This window comes from Channa argus, chromosome 18 (assembly GCF_033026475.1).
Source record: "Channa argus isolate prfri chromosome 18, Channa argus male v1.0, whole genome shotgun sequence".
Classification (NCBI taxonomy): Eukaryota; Metazoa; Chordata; class Actinopteri; order Anabantiformes; family Channidae; genus Channa; species Channa argus.
In genome coordinates this window covers 7893456-7909622 of record NC_090214.1, presented here as the reverse complement: position 1 = coordinate 7909622, position 16167 = coordinate 7893456, and the positions used below count along the sequence as shown (strand labels likewise).

The following is a 16167-nucleotide window of genomic DNA, read 5'->3' as shown; positions in this document are numbered from 1 at the left end:
TATTTCATTTCCAAATCCATAAGGGATGCTGTACTATGGCAACACGTCAGCTACAATGCTAATGTTGCTATCAGTGGATCTTTACATTTTAGAGACTGAAGCTGTGTTTTTTCAGCAGTCTTTGTAGGTGTATCTGGATGCTAATATATCACTATTAAAATAGGGTGTCTGTCTTTGTCTAGACTGAGTTTGGGCAATTTAGATATACACATTAGCTAATCAGTTTTTGGTTTGTTCAAGCAGTAGTCAGTGCTTTATGTGCTTTTGGATCCACCCAAAATGGTCAGTGCATTGCAGATTAAATAAATTTGAACTTTTTCTGTGTTTCACTCTGCACACTGTGAAGTCAGCCGCAGCCACAAACAACAATGACAAACATCAGTTTTCTGATGATGACCTGTTTTGATCAAGAATTTGCTAATACCTGCCAAGAACAGATTCAAAAAAAGCAGCCCTGCTACAGCAAGCTGATTGGAAGCTGAGATTCCACTTCCAATCTGGGCTAGCCATCTGTGAGAGAACTACATGCGGTAGCATTTTATATTCCATCTTCTGTGCCCTGATTTGGAAACAATTCCTTATCTTATAAATAACTTTGCTTTCTGTGTGGCCTTTTTTGTACTGTAGCCACACATAAGTATGTGAAAACACACAATCACCCTCCTGAAAGTAGGCAGGGGGATTAGGAAGATTGTACTGTATTCTGTTGTGCGATGACCATGAATCAAGCTTGCCACACAAGATATAAAAATGCAACTATTCCTAGAAGTTGGCATGCAAACGTGTGTGGAGCTTTAATAGGCATATGTAAAGAGGCAAGCAGAAGACAGGAGAGCTGGCTATAATGAGGATTGATTGTGCGTCTGGAAGAAGAGGTGGCTCTGGGCTCAACTCCACTGCCTAGCTAGACCTGCTCTGCTCTGCTCTGCTGTGGCAGGCCATAATTAGACAGAACGCAGGGACAGATATAGGAGACAAGTGAGTAGGAGGCAGAGGAGGCAGAGGAAGGAAGACAGGATCTAAAATGGAAGCACAGAAAAAAAAGAGGGGGGGGGGGCAACAAAGAAGAGACAAAAAGAAGGTAGGAAGGCTGAGTAGGAGTGAGGGATGCCTGGTGCGTTTGTTCTCTTGCTCTGCGCCCAGCTTAATGAGATTAGCCTGGCAGGAAAAAATGCCACACTGGGGAATTCAGGTCACATGAAAATAGGCTAGCTAGACGTCTGCCTGGGCTGTGTGGATGTTTGTCAAGTGGATGAGATTAAGAGGTCCATGGTCTACTTGAAACCCAGACAGGATTTAAATACTTTGGCTCCTCCTTCTCCACTTTCCACTCTGTTCTTTGCACTTGTTTTCCACAAAAATGTATGCTCTCTGTGGCCTGAAAACACCTGACATGTGCTTGTATGACTGCATGAAACCATTACTGCCTTTCCTTTCTATTGCTCTCTCCCCTTCCTCATTTCTTCCTTTCCACCCCTTCTCTTTTCTGCCTGCTCTCCTGCAGTCATGTGCTATTTTCCAGCCTCCTGCATTGTCATTTAGTCACCACCACTCATGCTGCTATTTTATGTCTTGTCTCCGCCCAGGAAAACACAGGCCTCAGACATGAGCTATATTATTAGTCTCAATGATCCTGTCCCATTTTACCATTTACTCAAACCTTGCAGGAAGACAATTGTGTGTTTGTAGTTTATTCACTTTTCCATCTGTCTGATTCTTCTGCTCAGCATGCAGGATACAAATGTGTTATGTCTGCACGGATATTAGACCTTTGCTATCTGTCTGGCAGGGAAAGTTAGAGTTTGCAGATAAAGTCTGGGACTGGGAAGAATGGTCTTGCCACTACACTGAGTCTGTCTAGCTGTCCTATCATACCAATACATGTCTTTATGCAAGTGTTTGTGAGTATAGACAGTGTGTTTAGAGACACAGACATGTAAATCCCTGTAAAGTAGGAGGTGGCATCATTAAACCAATACTGATTCCCTAGGGAATCACTAATAGGGTTGGCCCCCACAGCTCACTGCAGGCTGTTGCAGGGCAGACAAACCAGACATATTAAGAAAGAGTACTGACAAAGACAAGGGCATTAAGATAAACAGACAGATACACAGTAGAAAAACAGGAATCAAAAGCCCCACCTAAACAGACAGCCTGAAATCAGTTTTGCAGTATCACAATGCAAACTATTCAACAGAAAAACAAGGAATATTGGCGTCTATATTGCCACGTGAAAACATAGTTACAGAGAAAAACTGAGTGGTAGTTTCTAGTAAAATGTCCTATGAACCAAATTAAAACTGTAATTTAAAAAAAGATGGAGGGTTTGAATAGGAAAAATAGATGAGGGAAAGAAGGAAAAAAATGCTACGTGGACAGAGAGAAAGGGTCAGACTGGCTGAGTAGCAGCAGCCTGCCATGTCTTTTGGGAGTTTTTAAATGGGTCATTGTCTGACCTGCATTATGGTACCACAGCCATGTCATAATCACACATTTCTGAATTAGAATTGTGCTCAGGTCACCTTTTTATTACCCCACGGTATTACAAAACTTCCTTTGTTGCAGGCGCACGCACAGAATGAAACAATATTTTTCCCTGCAACAACACATCTTGCATCTAAAATCTGTTTAGGAAAGACTGTGCTGGACAATTACTGCATCGCTGTCTGTGTGGAGGAAGTCTTGCATATTTGCAGACAGACACCTTATTAGTTGTTTAAAGAAGAAGACTAGGGCTCAGAGACTTTGATAGCAGTAACAGCAAGGAGGAGAGGGGGGGGCAAACAGCAGTGATTCTTGTAATGACGCAAGTGATAATGACAAAAAAAGATGACACCAACAGCTGCAACAGCACTGTGGCAAATAGGTGGGCAGTGCTAATTGATCTGCTGTGAGCTGTGCTCTGTTTTGCTGTGCCTCAATCAGGATAAGACCAGGACACAGCAGGGCTGCCCTAATTATCATTTGGAAGCAGACAATCATTAGGACCCCAGAACACCTGCTGCCTGCAGGGGTGGCACTCCTACTGCCTGAGAAAAAACACAAAGAATCCAACAGAAAGAGAAGATAAGAGGCTGACAGATATATAGAAAAACAGGGTAACAACTTAACTAAAAACTGGGCCTAACATTGCCTTCACTAGGCAGGTGAGGACAACAACTTCAAGAGATTAGGAACTGAAAATGGGGGTTCATCAAACAAGTCAGCTCTCCACTCTCAGCTGGATACTGCCTTAATGGGAGCAACAAAAGGAGACTGACTTACATTGAAACTGATATTACTACATAATGAAAGACATAAAAAGGGGCATAGGTCTAGGATGTTACTAATAAGTTTTAATGCGTGACCTCATTTTGGAACATTTTATGCGGCTAAGTTCTCTACAGACCCTGAAAGCCAAAAGACCAAGCATTTTGAGCTAACTCAAGGCTTCATTCAATTTACTAGGGATTGTTAGTACTAAAAACAGCCGTGTGTAATGCTAATAGCCATACTAATATGGGCTTCATGGACTGGTGAGACAACACACCCTGCACAGTAGTTTGTATAAGGAAGCAATTTGCTACTCTGAAAAGTTATCACTTACAGCAACATACATGTTCTATTATTGTAGCAATTTTGAGGTAAACAGTAAAAATGTTTGGTTCACATTACAAAATAATCTGCCCTTGAATGTTGCTAATTAGAAAAACAAAAAACAAATTTGAGGGAGACCAATTATTTCATGCTGCCATAGGGTCTCTGAACACAGCCCTAGAAACAGCAAGGTACACCTGACATGTAAATATTCATCCATTCTCTAAGTACTTATCCTGTTGGGGATGCTGGAACCTATCCCAGCTGTAATTGGGTGAGAGGCAGGGTGCACCATGGACAGGTCTCCAGTCTATCTCAGGCCCAACATAGAGACATGACAGCCATTCACAATCACAGTCACACCTATGGGCAATTTAAGAGTTACCAATTAACCTGACATGCATAAAATTGGACTTTGGGAATAGATGGAAAAAAACCCCACGCAAGCACAGGGAGAACATGCAAACTCCACACAGAAAAGCCACAGGAGGCAGGCAGATTTGAACTGGGGACCTTCTATCTGTGACACAGCAGCACTAACCACACTGTGCTGCCTGATGAGTAAATAGTACAAAATAATTTGTTTGACAGCTTTGATTCCAATCTTTACACATTCAATAAAAAATGTTGAACTATTACTGTTTTAAACTTGAACACAAAAACAAAATAAGTCATGATAACATTGATTCCATTCATGTTTGATGACCAAGACAAATATAACAACCCTATTTTTCAAAAAGGATGGGTGAGAATAGTACAAAGACAACAAAGTCAAATTCTGAAACTGAGAAATTTAATTGTATTATGAAAACTATGTGGTTTTAATATGAAAAGAGCATTACACAACATATGCAGTTATTTTGCTGTGCCTGTCTCAAGGTTTTGTTGTTGAAATATAAACAAGCAAAGATTTAAAACAAAACTTTGTTTTTTTTTGTTAGCTTCATATTATTTTCAATATTAGCAATATAGGTATACAATGATAAACATTTATAAAAACAGAGACTTTTCAGCAAGTCACATTCAATGTTAAAAACCCAATTTTTAGACATACGTATATATAGTCCTACAATGCTGTACCAAAAAGCTACGTTTTGAATTTTGGTAAATTCCTGGAAGCCCTGATAATAAACAGGGGGCATAATGTTTATTATCACTTGATACATCCTTAGGCTCTGTTTTAACCCAAAACAAGTGCAATGGTGCTACAAAGTTAGTGCATGTGTCTACTCTGGGTATTAAAAAGAGATCACAGATTGTGACACAACCAGCACACATAAACACATAGACAGGGTGGTCCAACATGCTTCTGGCTCAGTGTGTATGTGTGTGTAGTGTGTGAATGTGTATAGTGTTTGTGAGTGAGTGCGTGCTTGTAGTCGCTTCCCAGAAATGTGCAACAGTAAACAGACTAAGAGGCAGAAGTAACATTACCACTACCACTGGCCAGGAGCATAAACAGTGACATTCAACGTAACACAGCACAAGTTCCCTTGTTTTCATTTTGTGTGTGTGTGTGTATGGGCACATAATGCATGTCACTGTACATATCTCAAAGGGCAGAAAAAAAGAAAACATCTGCATTTGGAAGCAGAGGCTGCAGGGAGCAACCATAGGGCCCCCCGAGAGCTGCCCTGCTTGGACTGGAAGCCTCTGGCAGTCCCCTGGGGGCTCAAGGGGCCCTAATCCTTCACTCTTTCTTCCCTGAGACTAACCAGACACAGCAGCACAAACACATATTAAGAGAGAGTGTGTACATATGAGAAAGTGAGAGAGAGGGAGAGAGTGAGAGAGTGAGAGAGTCGGAGAGAGAGGGAGCGTGAGAGAGACAAAAAGATGAGTGGAAACAGGAGACAGAGAGACATTAACACATAAGCAAAATGGACCCAGCTTTAACATGCAGCTTTTTTTCATATCCTCCTCTTAGTCTCTCCCTCGTAAAGAGGGCAATTAGATGTGCAGGACAATCCCACATTAAACAAACATTAGTTCTCTCTCCAGATCCAGACTGAGCCAAATTACATTGTTTCCAGATGCCTGTCGCAAAAACACACTTAATTGCCCTAGCCACATCCATGACTACTACTGGAGGGAAAGAAGAAGAACGGAGAGGAAAAACACCTCAGGCAGGCTGTGAGGGCTTTGAAACTGGTCAGATAAGCAATGCAATTCATTTCAATTTACATGAAATTCATAACAACAACAAAGAAAGTAAAAATAAATAGCTAGCCGAATAATGTTCACTGTATTAAACATTCAATTATGCGTTTTTTAACCTACAATCTTACTCGTCCATTGAAGAAACGGTAAAGACCCAAGCGTTAGTGCATATGAAATGTCCTCAGCTACACAGTTTCAGAAATAACATTTTTTCAAATAAGACTTTTTCAAAATATAGAGTTAAGTGTAAAATTCACTGCAGCATAACGATAAGTTGTTTCTTTTAAAGAAACTGATCAGTAGAGAAGAAAGAAACTGGTGAATTTTCCTTGTGACTAAGCAAATGATTAACTCAATTTTAGGGGAAAAAATTAAAACAATATTTTCATTTTCCATTTGAAGAGTCTGTTGCATTGCCCTCTTAATGATCTTTCCTTTCATTTATTCTTTCACTCAGCTGCATGTTCCTGTCTGCAGTCTTGTTACGCACATGGACGGTTAGAGAAAGCCAGTAAGAAACCTGGTTATGCATATAAACTGCAAGGAAATCTATCTGGAAAAACCAGGTATCCTTAAGCTCCTACCCTAATTTCAGAAACCAGCTTTCCCGTTTACATGACAGTTAAGAAATCAGCTTTCCTATGTAAATTCACTGTATGACTAAAATGTTTACTATTGAACACACGAGAAAACCCAATTCTTCACTTTTATGTGAAAAAATTAAACCAGGCTGGTGAATGTGCTTGCACATGCACTTACAGAAGAAAAATGACACAGTATGTATCATTTCTTCAATAGATGTCAAATAAACTAAATGTTGCATTAGAGATGTGAACAGTAAACATGGGAACCCTTGTAGACATGGGAACCAATGTCACATGGAGTTAGTATAGTCTAAGCTCAAGGATAACAATGGTATCAGAAAAGTTGACCAGCTCAGTCTTAAATGTTTATGACCCAGACTGAATGTCAGACACTGTTCTAGGAAAAAAAACGGCTTTGTAAAATTCCCATGAAATATTCACACTGGAAATCTGGCGCGTGCCCTTGAGCAACACACTGACTTTCTTTCAAAAGAAGGAGTGCTGTTGTGTAGGCAACCTTAAACTTTAACCTCTCACAGTCTGCGGGTGTGTTGGTGTGTATTTGTCTTATTATTAGAATTTTTACTGCTGTTATTGTCACTCTAAATTTACTCTCTTGTGAGAACAGCAGAATGGGCCAATGTCTTTAATATATTACAGAAACTAATCATGACAACTAATATTTCTGATTTCTTTAGCCACAAACTGTGTCTTTATGGACGTACAGTATGTAAATAAAAACAGAGCATTAAAAGGGAAGGAAGCACCATCTGGAAAATGACATTTTATATGTTTTATGTCTAATTGTCAGGGGCCTCATCCTACATTCACAAATTGGGTGAAGGGGCACTCAGTTCACTCACATTTTCCCAAGATCTAGTGGCATTTAGGGCCATTTCCTCATTCAAATCCACACACACACACACACTTGTGCATGCAAATCTAATGAGACAGCCAGACACAGATGCAGACAGACAAACCTGACGGTAGAGATGGCTGAATATAAATATATAGCCAACAGCACACTCATTGTAGGTGCTAGTACGATTCACAGTACATCTTATCTTAGTATGCAGTACGAAAACATCTCATTTCTAAATTAAATAAGTGTTAAGTATGTTAAGTGATCAACAGTTACCTGTGCTATAAAGATATACATTTTTGATATTTGTTTAAACTGTTTTAACAATGATTAAGAGAAAATTTAACACTACCCCCGCCAAAGTGATGAGGAAAAGACTAAGGTTTAATGTAAAAAAGCTACAGATGGCCGTTCAACAGTGGGCCTATAGCAGCACATTTCTAGGTTTGATACCTTCCAGTGGCTGAAAACTGTGAATTACATCCTCAAATAATTCCTAAACAGTTTGACAAAACTGATGCTAGTAGCAAAACATAGGGCAATAGAGATGTATACATAAACATAAAAATCTATTCAAAATCCAAATTAGAAAAAAATGTTTCGAGGCAGATAAAATGAAGTGTATAGCACATTCTGTTAAAGTTGTTTCCCCCTATTTTCAATCTTTATCGTAAGTTAACTTCATATTTCATGGACAGACACAATAGTCATGTCAATCTTCTCATGCAACTCGGTGCATCTTCAAAATCACATTTTAATAGATAAACCTCATTTTACATGTAAAAGCCATTCAACTGCAAAAGCAATTTCATGAAACCTGACACTGACAAAACATTTCAAAACACCCATGTCAACAACTATTCCTTATCCAACGAGACATAATTTGGCAACAACTAGAAAGAGAGAGATAGAGAGAGAGATAGAGCGTGTGTGTGTGGGGTGTGTGTGTGTGTGTGTGTGTGTGTGTGTGTGTCTGTTACTTACATAGTCGGGCAGAGCTGTGTTGTCTCCCTGTCTGCCTCTCAGACTCTGTGTTGCCTGCTCCAAAACCTTGTTGTGCTTTTTGGAAAGCAAAGCAAACAAACTGTAAAAGAGACACAGAGAGGGGGAAACTAGTGAGAGCAGTAATAACAGATGAAAGATAAACTGCCATGAAAACCAAATAACCCAATACGCAAACACAAAGTCATCATATTGCTCATGGTGACTAGAGATAAATGTTCTGTAAATACTCAAAGAGTATCCTTAATCTAGTTTAATTAAAGAGAAAAGCATGTAGTTTGAATAATTGTGAGACTTGGAATAATCATGAAACTGACTGACGACAAAGGCAAAATACCGGAGTTATGCTGCTTTCACCATCAATTTTCAATAAAAACACTTTATAAATTTGGTTTGATTCAACTAAACAGGTCACAGCTTTTGTTTTACTAGAGCTTTATTGCTCTTGCTTTGCTTTTAGCGGTCTCATTTGCTTTTTGTTTTACTTTACAAAAACTTCTAGAAAAATTATTTAAATCTATTTCTCTTGTTAACCATCTTATTTATTAAACAACTGCCATTATTAAAGCTGCTTGTAAAACGGCAACATTTCATACTCTTTCTAGGCTTCCAAGGGTGTTAAAACCGTTTTTGTTTTTGCTAATTAATAATGGAAAAAAGCAGTACAAACTAAATTCTATGGCACCAATCCTCAAGGGAAACTCAGATCCACTCCCAGAACTTAGCTAAGCCCCTGTGAGCAACACCTGCCAATGTGTCAGCACTGGAAAACACACCCACGAAATCTCTCAGCATAATGTATTCAGGATAATAGGCCAAATGATAGCTAGATGGATATAACTGAGCAGCTATGAGGAGGTTTACTTGTCATCTACAGCCCTAATGTCAAAGACAGAATGACTACTTAATAGGAGCTGTTATATTATCTAGTCAGGTTTCCCTATTTCAAATGAGAGACCACCGTGACAGTACCACCTGGGCCTGTTGGGCACAATAACGCACTGTGACTAGTTGCTGTGTCACATCCCTCATTTATGTCGAGGCAGTGATGGACATGGCTTGGGAAACAGTGACACAGAAGGATTTCGACACTGCTGGCCTGATCCCCAAATCAGTTATATGGCTAAATGACAGACATGGTCCACCCCAACATGCTGAAGATGTAAAGGTTCTCTGTTTCCAACAGTCCAAAGGATTGTGTTTCCCCTAGACACACACAGTGCATGTTCTTCTACTTCACAATCTGTACTCATTTTTATGTCTAAAATAAGATTGAATGACAGAACTTAGATAGATAGATCTTAGAAGTTTCCATTCCACAGTTTTGATGTTTTGAAGATTTTTAGTAGTTTGTTGAGTATTTGTTGCTTTTTCTTACATCAGGGTACTCTACATATCGTTAGTTGTACTGTTTGTTCAACAATTAAAAGATGTGTTACTTGGAATTTCCTGACCCTTTAAAGAGCAAATGATCATTTGAGAAAAAACAATCAACAAGTTCGATGATCGGTTAAAAATATTACAAATAAGTAATAGTTGCAGTCCTACACTTTACATAGTTAACTCAGCATTGCAATTGTAACACATTAAGACATTTCCTATCAGTCATTTTGGTGATGTGCAATGAGGGGACTTGTCTGGATCGCTTACTTTCACAAGAGAGTGGAAGCTTCCAATGGTGAAACACAGGATGTGTCTGTCTTTAACAGATGAAGCAAAAGCAGCTACCACAAAGTCAAATGTTATTAAGAAATCTGTCTCCATCAGTCCTAGTTTTATATAGAAGCTACCGCAAAGTCAAATGTTATTAAGAAATCTGTCTCCATCAGTCCTAGTTTTATATATATATATATATATATATATATATATATATATAGTCTTTTAAAGGGCAACTTACTAAATTCAGACATTACAGTTTACTACTCATTTTTCTATTATGTTAAACTGCATATTTGGAATTTTTGTAAAATAAACTAATGTATATGTCATTGTTTTATAGTGTGTATCTTGTTAAATGTTCCATGTAATCTATATAGTCCTTAAGTTGAGAGTTACCAATAAAGGAAAGCAAATTGCCAGTATGTATGAGCGTAAACCTAATTTTATTCTATGCTAAGAACTGTTCACTAACAAAATCAAGAATATTACTAAATTATATGATAATAAATATACTCAGTATTTGCAGCACTTCTGTGAAACAAACCTTCAAGTCTGCGGATGTCAGAGTAATCAGAGAAGCATTAACACATCAGAAGAGGTGCCAAACAAGGGTGTGGATATGGATGGCAGAGGCAAGAGAGGGAGGAACAATAGGGAGGAACTCTAAGGAATGATTCTGGGTGGTGATGGGGGCACATCCACCCACTGCTGCCTGTAAAAGGCACCAGCTGTGATTTTCTAAGAGTCAATTAAGGCCCAGAGTTGGTGCCTGGTTGACATTTGGAAATTCCTGGCAGGAAATTCCCTTTATCTAGCAGCCTGCCACTTTAGCCCATCCCAGGTCATCACAGTCATCATCATTATCATTATTATCAGACACGAAGTCACTTGCTCTACATTACTACAGGACAGACATGTGAACGTTCACCGACAGCGTTCCTCTCCGATTAAAAAAAAAAAGTAAAATAAAAGTCACAGATATGGAGAGAAACACAAGCAGATAAGAGGATCCCTGAGTGTGCGTGAATGTGTGCACATCTTCGAAGAAGGAAACGTTCCTTCTCTTGGGCCACATTGTGGACACGTCTCAACATCACTGTGACGACAAGTTTTAGTTAAATTTATTGTGAAGATGTTCTATAATTTTTCATGGCTTTATTTGTGATGGTTAGGATTAAGGTGTCCTCACAACTATAAGAGGACAAATGTGTGTGTCTGTGTACTTTGGATGTCGTCTTTAGGTTCCTCACGAATTAAACTCTTTTCCTTAGTTAACTCGTGTTGCATAATGCTCTGCTCTACACAGGCAGAACACTCTCTCAATATTTAATTTCTTAGTCTCCACTGGTGTAGCCGCTGTCAAGTTACTATTACAATAAATATTTTGCACTTATTTAACATGAATCATGAAAGTCAATGAGTGTTTCTGTGTTTGAATTTAGAGTTTCCAACTCGTATTTGGGCAATTTTGGTTTTCTCTTTTGGCTTCTATACTTGCCTCACACAGATGCTTTTATTAAAATCTGATGTGGATGATTGTTCCGAAGCCCGCTGCTTACGCAAAGCACCAATTAATAAAACAGAAAAAGAACAAATGCCTTGTGTTGTTGATTTCAGTGTATGAAACTACAAAAAAGCATGTCACTTCCTGAGCAATAGCTCCCTTTTGGGAAAGTTTTGTTCACATTCATGCTCTGAGGAAGGTCCCTCTCACACTACTTCACTGATACAAGTGCTTTCTCTCCAGTTCAAGATATGCCACAGAATAAATGTTTTACAATAAAAAAAATTGGTTATCTAGGCTGCAATGGAAATGAATGGACAGAACAAAGGAACTACAAAAAACATAGTCTCTTTTGTTCTGTTCTCACCTGATGATGCGCTGTGCAGCATACTGGTGAAGACATCGAAACTGAGCGGACATGTTGGCAAGTGCAGCCAGACAGTTTGTGTGAAGGTACTTATCCTACAGGAAGATGCACACATATACTGAATTAACCATGACATAAATTACTGTATTATTTCATGTTTACAGCTCCAATGTAACAAATTCTTTGTTGTAATAAAATTGTATTTGGAACAATATATTTAAAAAATAAATTTCAACACTTCTACTTCAACATTATGTTTGCAAATCAAAGTATGTAGGTGTCAAAGTATGTGACACCGTGTATAAATGTGAGTTAATTTTACCCTTGTCCTCGTCATGTTAAACTGGATGGTGCGGATGACCACCAGGATTAGCAAACTACCAAGTGAGATCTCCGTCAATGACCTTTCTGTGTACCAGGAGACATTCTTCAATATCTGAAATGACAGGGGTACAAAAACAGGAATGAGAAATGAACTATGATCATCACAGTGTTTGGTGTTAAGAGAGCATTGCAATGACAATAACTAAAATATTAATAGTTGGTTGTAAACTACTCACCACCTCATGGATGGAACGATTGAAGGAGTCATCCTCCGTAAGAATGAGGAGAATGATGAGGGCCATGTAGACATGATGAGAATTTCTTTCCTCGACGTGGTAAAGGATCTCGAGAATTGGCAATATCTGAAAGAGTGGGGCAGTTGGAAGAAGAGCAAATAATTTGAGTTGGTGTTGTCTCAGAAACTGCATTCTTTAAATCCTTGTTACATATTGACAGTGTTTATTAGGGTTTAAAAAAAAAAAGGGCATGAGCCATGGTTCAATGAATCACTTCTAGTCCCTGCACGGAATTTTTAAGTTGTTGCTTAATAACTGACTACTCTTTTATTTCTAATGATGATTATTAACCGGAAGGTGATAGGCTCTGTAAATGTCCTGGCAGTTTGTGAGCGGGGCCTGAAAATGTAATGAATGAGCATGAATCTCGCAACAGATACCAGCAGTGGCAAATGCCAGCACACAAGTTGCACAGACTCAACTTAATTAAATGTATAATCTGTATTATTCTATTGAACGGAAAAACCTTTGGTGTACAGCCAGGAATTTATTAAACCTAACAAAATGTCATTTTAAATATATTATTCCCACACAAATTGCTAACAGAGTACCAAGTATAAGTATTTAAAAAAGCTGCACTGCAGATGTTACTCAACAAGACAGAATATTACATGATTTACTTCTTTGCGAGTCCTGGATCATGACTTCTAAACTAAGTTGGGACAGATGTTAAATTCAGAGGTACGCAGAACAGATGGCAAAAGCAATTGTCTAATAACAACAGTCAAAATATTTAATTTTAACACTGTAGCATAATGAGGAAAAGCAGTGAGCAATGAGCACAAACAAGTGCAGTGTTTTACTATTGTGCACTAATGCACTATAGTATACAATTATGCACTAGTATAGTGCATAATTATAGTATAGTGCATAATTGTTCAGCTACCCTACATAAAAAACTAAACAAATTATATTGTGGCTTTGTTAATATTATTTTATTGTTTTATTTTATACATATGTAGTAACTCAGAAAAGTACAGATATAATGCATATAGGAATTTTAGACCTATACTTTCAAAATATGATTTTGAAGCTCATTTCCTGCAAATGTTTGGAAATTGTCAATGATTTCTGGTGGGTTTTTGTTGCAAGCGATTTATATGCAGTTAACTCAAATTTCCTTTTAAAGGCTATACTGATTTTTTTGACTGTTTTATTTCATACTACCTTATAATACCAGATCATTTTTTTGTTGTTGTTTTTTTTTTGTCCTTTCGGCTTATCCTGTGAGTTCAGGGTCGCCACAGTGGATCATTGTCTGCATGTTGATTTGGCACAGATTATTTTGTATAAAAGGCCTTCAGCGATTGTAACTGTATACTATCTTCATACTCTATTTTACTCCATCGGACATGTTGAGCTAAAGATGTCGTTCAATTATTACATGCCTCAGTACATTCACTCTGGGTTAGGGAATAAGTGGCACAGCCACACATAAACAGAATAGCACCAGCTGTGACTGCATACATTCTCACATTCTACTAACCCATACGACTGGGCGTAGATAAAAAGATTTCATGGTTCTATACAACAGTGCTTGAAAATTAAATTTTCCTCTACGAGCAAAAATGTGGTCAGATTTTCACACTAGTCCTAAAACTAAATAAAGGGAGCTCAATAAAATAAATGTAACAAAAACATTACAGCTGTTTATTCATATACTAATAAAAAAATTGTAATGTTATATATTTTGTTTGTGCATAATCCAGATGGTTTTTAGCAGAATGTTGCCTAAGAACCTGATCCTTTCATGTTAATGTCAGTATCATAGTTTGGGCCTGCTTTGCTGCTTCTGGACCAGGACAGCTTTTTTATCATTAATGGAGCTATGAATTCTGAGTTGTACAAGCCAATGCTACAGGAAAATACTCATCATGGATCATGAAGCAAGACAACTAACCTAAACAAACAAGTCGTTCTTCAAAGAACCATAAAGCAGAAGAAATATGTTTTGGAATGGCTAAGTCAAAGTCCTGACGTAATTCTTTAAAAAAATGCTGTAAAAGGACCTGCAGGCCGTTCATGTAATTAAAAAACATCCCTGAGAGGAAGCTGTTCTCCTAGGAGGAATGGGCTACAAATGCCTTCAAGTTGATGTACAGGGCTGAAATACAGTTAATGGAAACATTTAGTTATAATTATTGCTCCAAAAGGAGGAGGGTCACAACTGAAGGCAGTGCTGAAGGCACATTCAGTTTACATACATTGGACGCAAACACAAATATGTATCATCTGAATATTTTCCTCAATAAATAATAAACAAGTCAAATTTTTATCTTATTTAATTTGTTTCCACTAGGTTCCATCTAGATTTAAGACTTGTATGAATATCTGATCACGTATTAGACTGTATTTACGGGAATACGTGGAATGCACGCATTTGCGTACCACCTTCTGTAAATTAACAACCAAACAAATCATCCTACCCACCAGATTGTCCATGTCAGTCCTGGACAACATGTATGTCCTCATGTTGGCATTTTGGTGAAGCAGCGTGTAGAGTAGTAGTGTGGCCTGGTCAGAGCGCTGTTGCTCACACAGCGCAGTGTACAGGCTATTAAAGTTGATCTGGAAAATGTGAGGCTGCTCCAATGATGATGTGTCTACATGGGCAGAGGTAAATATTATCAAATGTATTTATGTAATAAGATTCATTTATCCGCTTTGCATTACGTGTTATACACATGAATATCCATTTTAAATGTTTACAGTGGTTTAAAATAAACAATACACATCCTGTGTGTGTATTACCTTGTGTATTTTTGAAACAAGTAATAGCCTGGCGGTAAGGATTTGGCCAGTCAGGCCCATCTGTCAGATTGGCCAGAACTAGCAGTAACAAAAGGCTCTGATTAGACAAAGGTAAGGAGTTGTGTTCCTGGTCTATTGCGGCTTTGCTGCCAGCTCCACCCAATGTGAAGACACTCCACAGACCACCTGAAAACAGACAGACAGGTAACAGATGTTAGGCTGCTGAAAATATAAACACAATTCTTTTGTTTCCATATTTTATAAATGTAGTAATTCTACTTTTATTCCCTTTTTATTAAATTAATTTAATAATTTGTTTATTAGTAGAAAATACTATACTATATCTATCTGCTTTTACACACATCTCCTGATGTTCTCTAGGCTGAATTTCAGTGAGTGATAGTGTCCAGACTGGCCTGAGAACAGCAGCTCTTTATTTTACCACAACAGATCAGGTTGTGTATGCAAATCTTTTTATAGAAAGCATTAAGTATTGTCACAACTTGCACAACTTGAATCTTATAATAGATTTTTACTTCACAGGAAAATTATTGCTAACTTGTGTGTACAGTCAGACTGATGTAATCAAGGCCAGAAATGCACAATGGAATCACACAAACCATTTGCAGCACCTGAAATTTGAAACAACAGAGACGGCGCCACAGAACAAAGAGAAACTGGAACTAGTGGCTAACTGGAGTGGGTTTCATTTTTCTTTTCTTTTTGTTGGAGGATGAGAGACAGAAAGAGAGAGAGCTGAATTTCCTACAGAGCAAGTGAAGTGCTGGTGCTTTCAGGCGTCACGAGAAGCATGAGAAGCACGAACACCAAGGTACAGAGATGACAGTCTCTGGCTCCTGCACGTCTAGCCACACAGAATACATGAACCAAGCATGGGTGGGATCCAGGGTGAGTGTGTTGTAGGTCCTCACTTATTAAGCTACTGAATCGAGAAGAAGCCAAGTAGATTTGTTGCCACCTAGTGGTGAGGGCTGGAAGAGCAGAACTTCTACACACATTACTGTTAGAAAAGTCATTCTGATCCATTCACCTAGGACACTAACATCATGTGTTTACTTGGT

At 38.3% G+C, this 16167-nt stretch overlaps 1 protein-coding gene across 3 annotated transcripts in view; it reads right to left on the bottom strand.

The window, feature by feature from the left end:
- Positions 1–16167, bottom strand: part of dym (dymeclin) — a 46926-nt gene that overhangs the window by 16749 nt on the left and 14010 nt on the right. For all 3 annotated transcript variants that reach the window (XM_067483609.1, XM_067483607.1, XM_067483608.1), the window contains exons 9-14: positions 15086–15271; positions 14765–14937; positions 12275–12400; positions 12037–12150; positions 11715–11809; positions 8167–8266 (exon numbers count right to left, since the gene is read on the bottom strand). In XM_067483609.1, coding sequence (XP_067339710.1) covers positions 8167–8266; positions 11715–11809; positions 12037–12150; positions 12275–12400; positions 14765–14937; positions 15086–15271 — 794 coding nt within the window. The remainder of the gene's footprint in view (positions 1–8166; positions 8267–11714; positions 11810–12036; positions 12151–12274; positions 12401–14764; positions 14938–15085; positions 15272–16167) is intronic.